This window comes from Cottoperca gobio, chromosome 22 (genome assembly GCF_900634415.1).
Source record: "Cottoperca gobio chromosome 22, fCotGob3.1, whole genome shotgun sequence".
NCBI classification, from domain to species: domain Eukaryota; kingdom Metazoa; phylum Chordata; class Actinopteri; order Perciformes; family Bovichtidae; genus Cottoperca; species Cottoperca gobio.
This window is the reverse complement of record NC_041376.1, coordinates 19,835,102-19,846,943: the sequence shown is the minus strand read 5'-3', so window position 1 is coordinate 19,846,943 and position 11,842 is coordinate 19,835,102. Positions and strand designations below refer to the sequence as shown.

Here is an 11,842-nt window from a genome sequence, read left to right as displayed (position 1 = left end):
CTCAATGTCAAAGAAAACTCTAGCCATCACATCCTTCATATTACAGCTACAGTGGTAGTTCGCATCTATACTATGTCTTTCTATTATAGCCACAATCATCATTCCACCATGGCACACTTTTCTTATTCCCTGTTATCACAGTTTTAGGTTTACTTTCTGTTGAAATTATTGCATGCTACAGGCTTTTCCTGATCGACTAAAAACCTATCCTGTGACCTCTGCCATCAAAGTAGATAGAACATCATGTGTCAATCAAGAGGGGCTGGTCTACTGCAACATGGGATCCAGTATGCGTCTAGATACATTGATGATCGGCTCTTAGGCTCTCCCCATGTGGGATGCGTGAGGCGGATTGAAAATCCACAAATGGCCCTCTTCGCTAAGGTACTTCCTCATTCTGGGTTCACGGGAATCACTTTACAGGTCCCGCAAACTGAGCGAACCTGTCTAGCAGGTCCTCGTAGTGCAAAAAAAACACGATTGATGGGTAAGTCTGCTATCTTCTGCTCAGTGACCCTCGCACAAAGTTTGCTGTATATCACACACTTGTGGCTCTAACCCTTCAGTGCAAACAGCGGCCTCAGTGAACACGCAACCCTGATGTTTGACTTAATTGTAGTAGTGCTCCACAAGCAGTTATTCAGCATGGCTGCAACCTGGAACAATCACAGGAAAATTATTTTTAAGTCCATGGCATCATGTTTAAGCCGACCTCCTATCCCAAGAAGGCCTTTTTCATCCAGATAAGGATTTAGTTTGTTCAGAGCTCTGTTTCTTGGAATGTCTTTTCCATTGGCAATGCTTGCTCTTTTTTGTTAGCTTCTCTCAGAAGAGTCTAGATTATGACTTTTTCTGCTTGCAACAGTTCCTCCACTGTGCAAGGTTTTGTGCTGTGGTGCCTTGAGATGGCCAGAGATGGTTCCTTATCAGTTTATGACAGGAAAGTGCTAGTGCTCAACAGAGCTGCTGGTATGGAGTGAGTGACGTGGTCTACGGGGACTTGCGTTGTAGAGACATAATTCCATATCTCTGCACGCTCAGAACGCAGCACCAGCTCCAGTCCCGGAAAGGTATAAACAGCTTGTGGAGCTAGCTTCACCTTACCAAGGACAAATCCAGTGTGACATGCACCTTCTCCATCAACGAAACAGAGATACGCTACTGCTGCAATCGCTTTACCAGAAGCCTCTGAGGGTTGTAGAGAGGGTGGTGGCAGAATATGGTCTGGGAATCTACAGATGCTTGTGATTAGCAGTGATTTCCTCCAGGTGTTCCATTCTTCTTCCTTATCGTATTATCAGCTGCAGGTTTGTGTACTGATCCTAGGCATCTCCTACAACGACCAAGCCCATGTTAAGTCTCTGTGCGTAGGGGGTGTTGTTGGGTCCATTTCGTTGCTCTCGCACTTTGTGGACCTGGTGGACATCACGGCCCAGGAGAAGAAGAATCAAATCTTTTTTATCTTTTTCAAATCATAAAAAATGATCCATACAAACTATGTAAAGGAATTCAATTACTACACCAAGCCACTGAATCCAAGTCTAATAAGAAGGTTATGGTTACACTTTCTCAGCAATTCATATAATATATGTATCTTTTACACTGTAATTTTAATTTTTACATTATCTTGCTTGTTGTTTTCAGTACATAAATAAACCCTAAGCATGACAGTGACCTTTTTACTTTAATTTAGGTTTAGCTTTTAATGTTAGCTAATAGAAACAAAATAAAGAAGAGCTGAGCAGTTGTCATATCTCTGAGACCAAATCCAAAAATAAGCAGCTATTAATAGAATATCCGACCAGTCTGGGCTTCACATGCTGTCTGCTCTGACAACAGCACACAACTGAAGCGACTGGAAGGAAGCGTACTGCGTACTGCAGACACAAACAGGTGAGATTATTGAGAAAATAAGAAGTTTGATAATTAAGAGTTTATATGCTCTTAATTTTGAACACTCAAATACATTTAGATAGTTTTCCATGAGTCTGAATCAGACTTTATTTAAGTCAAAGAACATATTTTGACTGTTATATAAAAACAGGGGCAAATGAGGGTTGAAAGTTAAGTTGAACAGGCCTTTTGACTTGTGAATCACAAGTATCACAAATAACATTACTAATTGCTCCATTATATTGTTATAATTGCTGAGTCAAAGCCATCATTCATTTAGTAGTTGTTATTATAAATTCTTCCAGTGCTTTTCCTGCTATGACCCTGCTGTAAAAAGGTCCAATAATTAGATTATTTCATTGCTAACAAAACTAAGATTCAAATGATTGAGAAACTAAAACATGGTACATGATGGACAGATGTTTGACAGAGAAGACAAGAAAACTGGGGATCATCAGTCCAAACCAAATTATGAAGAAACCTTGACTGTCATTATACCATGTTTAACATTCAGTGAGGCATTGGTGAAGCCTCTCTGTTCTCCTCTCTACACTAATGAAATGCTACATTGTTTCGGTTGGTATTGTGTGTTATTTTGTCTTCACTTTGTTATTCCTGATTAGCATGGGGGACGTTCAGAACGTTGAGCAGGACTTCTACCAAACAGGATATTACATCGATGACCAGGGTCACACTGTGCCCTACTACGATACCCACAATTCCACAGGAACGGCCTATTATGACACGTAAGTCTTTAGACTTCTGAAGATGGCTCTAAATTGTGCCTCTCACCACAAATGTTCGCACACAGGTGACATGTTACTCAATACAATACAATGGTTTCACGCCACTGTTCAAAAGGTGGCTGTCAGATATCAAGAAACACAATAAAGGCACGTACAGTAGATACTCTCCGCGTTCCGTGTCCGCGGATTGATGCAACTGATGGTCCATGTCGGTCATACGTTCCACACATGCCTCATTTATCAATCCACACTCCACGTTACGTTGTTTGTCAGTTTAAAGCCATTTGTATTCCTTTAAAGATAAATTATATTCATGTTGGTAACGGCAAACCTCCTCACACACTCTCTCTAAAACAATCATTCAGTTTGTTATCTTGTTCTTCTTCTTCTCGCCAGCAAGCTAGAGGTGCATATGCCACCAACCTGACGAGTGTGGAAATGAAACAGGAGCATGGCCAGTCCACGCGCTTGCTAAGTGTGCAGTCGGACACTGAAAGTAGGAACTGGCCTTTATGCAGCGACAAAGAAGACCGCAAGATTCAACATGTTAGTAGATCAAAAGGATACACACAATGTGTTTTTGTGAGAAACCCAGAATGTAAACAGAATCTCGGTTTGTTTACAAGAAATGCCACAGGGCCCTTAAACAAAACGTACCGCTCGTTGTCCTCAAAGACTTGTCTTTTCACCATCTGGATGAAAAACTAATTTTCTAAATCCAAATAACAATGAATTATTGTATCATTTTATTATATAATTATAAAATTACACATTTTATAGTCTTTCAGAGAGTTGGAGGCATTTTGTTTACAGGATGTCCGTCCATCCATATGTCTCATTTTCGTGAGCATGATATCTCAGGAATGCCTGGAGGTAATTTCTTCAAATTTGGTACAAACGTCCACATGGTCTCAAGCAACTACTTATAATTTGGTGTTCAAAGGCCAAAGTCACAGTGACCTCACAAAACGCGTTTTTCAAAATAACTCAACAATTAATTAGTTCATTATTACAATTTCACAAAAATGTCTAATAGGATAAAATAGTTGACATTTTGGATGTAAATTGGAACTTGACAGGTTGGTGAAGGCATACAACTGCGAGGCGGTAAGTCTAGTTTCTTGCTGTTTTCAGTGGTGCACAGGCTTTCGTATCGGGTGATCCTTCCATGGAGCAGCAGTACACTGGACAGTTCTACCAACCTGAAACTGGGAGTGTGGGAAACACAGGAACCGATTCTCCTGAAGAGGAACCTACCCTTCTTGAGGGTAAACATGATTAAATCCCTATAACTATGTTGTTTTCATTGAAATCAAGTTAGCAATTGCCAGCTCATATCGAGGTCAGATGTGTTGACCCCAGGAAACAGCTGGGGAACCAACAAATCACTAAAACTCCAAATAAAAGCCACATGGCACTGGGACTCCACCCCATACTAACAATCAGAAAGATTTATTGGATGACCAGGGGGGCAAACAAAGTACAAAGATTGGGTATTCAATTATGTGTTTTCCATTTCTGTTCATTGTCTAGAACTTGGCATCAATTTTGACCACATCTGGCAGAAGACACTGACAGTGTTGAACCCTCTTAAGCCTGCAGATGGCAGCATTATGAATGAGACTGATCTGACGGGTCCGATTCTCTTCTGCGTGGCACTGGGGGTCACTTTAATGATGGTGAGCTACTACCATGGTACTACTGCCAATCTCAACCAAGTATTATCGACCATTATTTTGGAACCCTATTCAGCATTCACTGCTGTATGATATGTACAGTGGATGTAACAAGTTTATGTCTTTATTCTCATACATTCAGGCAGGCAAAGTCCACTTTAGTTATGTGTATGGGCTCAGTGCTATAGCCTGTATTGGGATGTACATTCTTCTGAGTCTGATGAGTTCCCTGGCGGTGTCTTATGGCTGTGTGGCGAGCGTCTTGGGCTACTGCCTCCTGCCCATGGTGGCCCTGTCTGCAGTCGCTGTCTTCTACTCGTTGCAGTAAGTCCATTCAGTGCTTGTGTATTATTATACTGTTTTTATTTGTGACTTATTGGATGTTGTTGAGCATGAAAGGGGGTCGTAAAAGTAGTTTGTGGAATCTAACTTCTGTTATGCAAAATAGGTTGGATACAGGCTTTTGAAGGAAACTACTGTTCTCGTGTTCTTGTAAATGTCATTGGCCACAGCATTCCTTCAGTGCAGATCAGAAGAAAACACGGCACCGTGTTCGCTGAATTCATTTTGAAATTGACACAGAATTTGAAACTTAATTGATTTAAGCTATAGTATGTATGCACGTCACAGAATTAAGGCTCAGTGATTGGATATTTCTTGCTGAAATGCACCTTGGGAGTTGTAGTTCTATACTGCAATTGCTATGTACACAGGCATGTACCTTTGACTTTAGCATAAAGTATAACCAGCTGTTAATCTTTTGTACTGATGATTAACTGCCTATTCATAGCATGCTCTGTGATCCAACACATGTCATGAGTCATGTTACATTGCCTATTGGAAAAATGAACTAGCACTTTTACTTTCATAAGCTCAGCTGCCTAAAATAGCTGCTTCCAGCTTGTGACGCTGATGCCACCATTTAACAATCGGACACCAACTCTGTCACCAACAGCCTCGTCATTCAGCGAGCATGTTAATGGTCTGTTTAGTTCTGACCAGCATAGAAAACAGTCCGATGACTAACATGCAGGATTCAGTTAGTTCAGGTCAAGTTGACTTTCATGGTTATAATGCTTCACGCCTCCTTTTTGTTTTCAGAGGCGTCCTTGGTACAGTTCTGGCCGTGTTAGGAATTTGTTGGTGTAGTCTCTCTGCCTCCAAGATCTTCATCTCCACCCTGGCTATGGAAGGCCAGCAGCTGTTAGTGGCTTACCCATGTGCCCTGCTCTATGGGCTCTTTGCACTGCTCACTGTATTCTAATTATCAACCCAGAGGAACATATTATTCAAGCAATAAATCTTTTTTATTTCTACCAACAATGTTAAAGGGGGTTATGTTCTCCACCCTTTGTCCCTTTTGTCTGCTTCGGTAAAGCACTTAAGAGGATTTCAGGATAATTTGGTGGATGATTGTATATTACACAGCTTCAGGTCCAGACTGAAGGGTTTCATTTCCTCTGTTCTATTTGTTTTGTTATTTAAAGATATATTTGATACTTTCATGGTAGATATTTCAATCTAAACTAATGCCACAATGTTATTTATGTTATTTATTCTGTCCTTTATAGATTTTGATGAATAACTATTTATGTAATAAGTGTATCTGAGATTTCCTGGTTGTGACTCTGGTTGTCCTACAAATTCTGGGTTTTGAATCAGAGCAGACACTGTGGGTGAGTGTGAGTATTTGCAACATGTGATTCAACTGAAAAGGAAAGTTTAGTAAAGTTTTATTTAATGCAAAATTTCATTTATTTTAAATTTACCAGACATTGCATATGAATGTGTGTTTCCATCCACTTCTGTCATTTGAATATTGAGGTTTATTTAATCGACACACAGCTGGTGGCTCTAATTCTGCAGTTGGCTGCCATTAAACCATTGCAGAAGAAGAGGAGACAACGATATGCAGCAGCAAACAACACAGCAGTGAAACCTTTAACGAACAAACACCATGTGTAAACATGATGGAAATATGATATTTCTGGAAGTTTCATGTATTAATGTGAGGAAGGTTTGTGTCTACATCGTTCCACACAGATGGGTTTTCAGCTCGAGACAAATTGGTAAAGTCATCATTTATTCGCAAAGTCTGATTCCGTTGCTTTCTTTCTCATTTCCGAAGTTTCACTTTACTTTTCTTATGCCGAAATAAAAGATGCATACACATATATACAGAGTGTCAGTGCAGGAGACTGAAAAACAGTCTATTTTGCATTCTGTTTTGAAGTTATCAGTGTTTTTCAATCCATTACCCACGGCCACAAAGCAGCCCTGTTCGTACAGTAGAGGGAGCCACAACACCAGTTTTAAGATGTTAAACCATTCTCACTGACTGAATGAGGACACCTTTCTCTTCACTCCAAAATATTTACCAGACCTGAGAAAGTTGATATAAATTTGACAGAAAGTTGGTTCCTTTCTTTTTAAGCCATTTCCGACTCCCTGCTTCGTCATAGTGTTTGCTGCAGGAACACTACTGTATTCATTGTTGTCTTGTCGTGGAGAACACGCTGTGTATGTGTGTGTGTGTGTGTGTGTGTGTGTGTGTGTGTGTGTGTGTGTGCAGAGGAGGATGTGGACTGAGGAGCTTTCAGAGGAAGAAAAGGAACTCATTTCTCACACAGCCTCCATGATGTATGGGGGTCTGAGCAGACTCTGACAACTGCACAGTCGGTGATGTTCTGCAGACAACTTTCTTTAAGAGCAGGGAGAGCGGGCGGGGGAGGGAGTGGGGTGTGGGGGGCATAGATGTCGACACAATTCACTGTGATATTAACAACGGGTTACTTCTAAGGTCCTGGTCCAATCAGACAGGTGGATCCAGTCCCTAAGGTGCTGCTCGAGCTGACAGGGTCGAATACCGAGGCCGTGATCTCTCTCTGCTCTGTTTCTGAAAGCTCCCAACACTGCTCATATACTAATGCTGTGATGCTGACGGATGGTAACAGGGCTGTTTTAAACACTTCAAGCTGCACTAAAAACAATCTTAGGATTGTTGTTTCATTTTCAAATTCCCTTAATTCATTCTTTATTTACCGCTCAAACCACCTCAAAACACCTTGATGGAAATGAAGTTGTTTGGTATGGTAGCTGGAGATGCCTCAGTCAGACAGGTTCGTTATAAAGAGAGACAACACTGTCTACGACTGATGTAAACATCCACCACAGTTCACAGACACACTTCCTGCTTTAACTTTGTACTTACTGTAGTGTGCGACACAGTTTTCCTGTACAATGGGGGATTACCTGTCAGGTGTGATGAGCTCCAAACATTTACTCATCACACTGTATTGGAGGCACAAGACTGGGATTACAACATTGACTTCCAGTTGAAAACTGGCTGATATTCTGAATGTCTAAGACCTGTTTTCACCCTCTTTTCATCCAGATAAAACATTGTGTCACTTTAAATAAATTGGATTAATCATTTGTTCAGTTATATGTTGAAAGAAAGATGATACTGATTAGTGTGAAGGTATTTCTCCAAAGACATATTGCATTGGTCAGTGTTCTACACAAACACATAATTTCAATGTATTTATTGTTTCAAATACAATGTTATAAATACGGAACTGTATAGGCTGTGTGCTGCCAATTATGTACTTATATGTGTATATGTTAAATGTACATGTATGTTATGTCATTATAATTGAACCTGTGTAGCCTAGTGTTTAAATGGTTACTTAATAAATACAAATGTATTGTAGTCTGTGTGACATGGTTTTTTTTCTCTTTGAAGTGGAAACTATTAGCATGTCAGTTTGAATAAGTATGTAACTTGTGATGTGGTGGTTGTCATCCTACATCCACTTTTACACTTTGATTTTACAGAGAGCATTTTTAAGTTTAAAAAGCAATTATGGTGCAAAGATGATCAAAACTGATTCAGAAGTGAAAACTTTTTCATCGACTATTTTAAGACTAAAGGCTTGAAGATTAAACCTTCACCTTTAGATCATATTTCACCTGGATTTGCAATGCCGGCTTTCAAAGGAGAGTCCCGGATGCGATTTGGCTACAAAATGACGAAATGCTATTATTAGCACATGTAGAGGATGAAAATGTTACTGTGAAAAACGTGTCCAATACTATACAATACAATTTGCAACAGAAACACATTTAAAATACAAATTCATTTACGTAAGGTGAGAAGAAATTTAAGTCAAGTCAATTTTCTTTATTCAGCACAATATCACAAATTTGTCTCAGGGTGCTTTGGAGACTGTACAGCATACAACTCCCTCTGACCTTCGACCCTTGCTTCAGATCAGGAGAAGCTCCCCAATCAAACCCTTTAACAGGGAGAAGATAGAAGAAAGCTCGGGAATGAGCAACATAGGAGGGATCCCTCTCCCAGGACACTGGATATAATGTTCTCATTACAGATGTTTGGATCTGTAATGAAAAAATGTGATTCACCAACAGCAATAGCCAGGAGAGAGAGAGCGAGAGAGAGAGAGAGAGAGAGAGAGAGAGAGAGAGAGAGAGAGAGAGAGAGATATTCAAATGTTAAATATGCTTTGGCAATATGAACAGTCTTACATCATGCCAATAAAGCCATTTGAATTGAATTTGTATTGAGAGAGACTGAGCGCGCATGCGCGAGATAGAGAGAGGGAGAGTGAGAGCGAGAAAGATAGAGAGAGAAGAGAGGGAAAGAGACAGAAAGATATTATTTAGATTTTTCAAAAACACTTTATTTACATATTTTTCATTTGTACAATTACTTTAAAATAAAATGCTTTATAAAAAAAGAAAACATCTATATATATATATATATATACTCGGGTGAGTTGCTGCTGCTGACGTCCAGCTTGGCCCTGTGAATTAGAGGCTTCTTCAACAACCAGTGCAGAGAATCAGACTTAGGACACCTTTTATGGTTAAAAAGGGCCCAACACTTAAAAAAACCCTGAGGCAGCTCACTTACCCTTAACAATTTTGAATCAGTTAAAAACAGAGTAGCATCCAACCCCAGGTTAGTCACGCGTCTGAGGATACAGCTGACCACGTCTCTTCACACCAAATCAGCCGGACCGGTAAGATATTTATGTAAAGACTGGTGTCTAAAGTGGCTGTTCGGCTGCTCAGGTGGACTAGGCCCTGTCCCCCCTCCTCTCTGGATAAATACAGCACTCCTTGTGGCACCCAGTGTAGACCATCCCAAAAGAAATCTACAATTATTTTCTTTATTTTAGCTAAAAGGCCTGAGGGAGGGTCTACACAGGTCAGATGGTGCCACAGTTGAGATGCCACAAGGTTGTTTAAAACCAAAACCCTGCCTCTAAAAGACATCTGAGGGAGCAGCCATTTCCATTTGGAAATCCTTCCCTCAATCTTTTCAATGACATTTTCCAGTTCTTCTGGATTATATTCTCTTTACCTAAAAACACACCTAGATCTTTGACTCCATCTCTTCTCCAGGTGAGGCTCTGGGGAAGAACTAGGAGATCGCCACTCCCCGACAGCGGGGGCCTCACTTTTCTTCCAATTCACCCTCGCTGCTAAAATCTTTTACAAATATTGGTTAAAATATCTGCTTCCTTCTGGCTTCCAATGACAACAATGACATCATCCGCACAAGCTGATAAAACAATGTTGCCACTAAAACCAGGTAAAAGGAGACCCTGTAGGTTGCAGCTCATTTTTCTGAGAAGAGGTTCAAGGGAGAGCGCATAGAGCATTCCTGACAGAGCACAGCCCTGCCGGACCCCTCTACACACTCTAAAAGGAGTACACAGACTACCATTGAACTTCAACACACTCTCAACTTCACTGTACAACACCTTGATCTTAGCTATGAAACCAGGGTTGAACACAAACTTCTCCATCACTTTCCAGAGGAAGTTGTGCTCAACTCGGTCAAAAGCCTTTTCCTAATCTAGAGAAATCTCCAAAACATCCCAAATTAAGTAGACATCCAGGTCTACCAATGACCTGCCGGGCACACAGTAGGTCTGGTCCCGGTTGATGACTTGCTCTTAACACAAGAGCAATGAGGCGTCAAAGCCATACTAACAAAAAATAAACCCCAACTTAAACCAATTCTAAAACAAAACTCGGGGTGAAAACTGGATTAATACAAAATACATAGCAAGGCATAAATAGCACCGATATTTGTTAAGCACGTTAGCAAATATCTCTAAACAGTTTGTTCACCAAGCTGACGATCAACTATCACAAACTAAAGAATATGAATAGCTTGCACGAAATACGAAACATGTACCATGTTCAGTATACAATGTACAACATTTAATCTACTCTGTATATGAGTGCGACAGTCTCAGACCCAAACAGAAATGCATATGGCTGACAACTACAGCAGCCCCGACTGTAGAGCTGGCCAGGCAGTTGTAGCTTCAGTTGGTCTCTCTAGCGTCCCTTGGATTGGTGGACCGGAACAGGTACACGCCAATCACAACTCGGTAGTCATCCAGTTGGGAGGAGAGGTATTGTTGCAGCCAATCAAGGGGTCACACATTCTAATCTGCATACATAATAGGGAAACAAGGTGCATGCAAGTACAAGTAATCCCCGCAGATAAACAAGGCTGTGGCCGTAACATGCTGTGTCCGACCTTTTCTCCCATAGCTAAACCGATCTCCTACACGGGAAGCCGGCAGAAATTTTGTCAGCTTGGCAAATTCCCCATTTACCATGGCGTCAGACGCTGACCGGCGAGACACCAGCAAGAGAAAACCCCACACACCTCAAACACCACACCCAAATGCACCAAAAGTCAACTAAATCTAACTATCACCAGTGAATTAAATTAAATTTAAAAATTTAAATCGAAAAGCACACACTCAGTGTCTCACACACACACACACACAAACTCCCAGCATGCACTGAGAGAAAGAGAGAGAGAGTGAGAGAAGACAGAGTGAGAAGAGAGAGAGAGAGAGAGACAAAGAGAGAAGAGAGAGTGAGAAGAGTGAGAGTGAGAAGAGAGAGACAGAGATGGAAGAGAGAGAGAGAGAGAAGAAAGAGCGAGAAAAAATAAGTGGGCTGTTAAAATTGGAGACAAACAAACTGAATTCTTCACCCAGAGAAGAGGCGTTCGTCAGGGTTCCAACTTTATTACTGTATATAGATGAACTTGCTGTTCAGCTGGATCATTGTGCTGCTCCAGGCCTCTCCGTTCTACATAGAGAGGTGAAGTGTCTGTTTTATGCTGATGACCTTGTTCTACTGTCTCCTACTGAAGACGGTAAAAAGTTACTGTAAGAAACGGGCCCTGGCAGTAAATATGAAGAAAACAAATGTCATGATTTTTCAAAAACGTCCCAGATGTCAGGAGAACAAATACCAGTTTATTAGGAATAAACATATAATCAAACATAGTATGAGCTGTACATATCTTGGTTTAACCTCTCAGACACACTCTGACCAGTCTCACAACAACACCGCACTGCAAACACCAATCACAGTCAAACTAATTGTAACACATTGTGAAGAAAACTATTTAGAACTTTGTAAAAAAGAAAGTAAAAGACAAAGTAGTAAAAAATAAAAAGAGAT

General features: G+C 40.7%; 1 protein-coding gene across 1 annotated transcript; it reads left to right on the top strand.

Moving 5' to 3' along the window:
* The first annotated feature begins 1,829 nt into the window (after window positions 1–1,829).
* LOC115027427 (protein YIPF7-like) lies at window positions 1,830–7,028 on the top strand. The gene is made up of 6 exons (XM_029460765.1): window positions 1,830–1,893; window positions 2,517–2,639; window positions 3,774–3,907; window positions 4,173–4,318; window positions 4,458–4,639; window positions 5,417–7,028. Exons 2-6 carry the CDS (start codon window positions 2,518–2,520, stop codon window positions 5,577–5,579), a joined length of 747 nt encoding a protein of 248 aa, XP_029316625.1. The 5' UTR covers window positions 1,830–1,893; window position 2,517; the 3' UTR covers window positions 5,580–7,028.
* The last annotated feature ends 4,814 nt before the right edge of the window (window positions 7,029–11,842 follow it).

What these genes read in the sequence shown, in the direction of transcription:
- LOC115027427 (XM_029460765.1), top strand. Translation starts at nt 2,518, where the DNA reads ATGGGGGACGTTCAGAACGTTGAGCAGGACTTCTACCAAACAGGATAT. An exon ending in GGAACCTACCCTTCTTGAGG is followed by an intron (nt 3,908 to 4,172) that starts GTAAACATGATT and finishes TTCATTGTCTAG; the next exon opens with AACTTGGCATCAATTTTGAC. An exon ending in TGGGGGTCACTTTAATGATG is followed by an intron (nt 4,319 to 4,457) that starts GTGAGCTACTAC and finishes TCATACATTCAG; the next exon opens with GCAGGCAAAGTCCACTTTAG.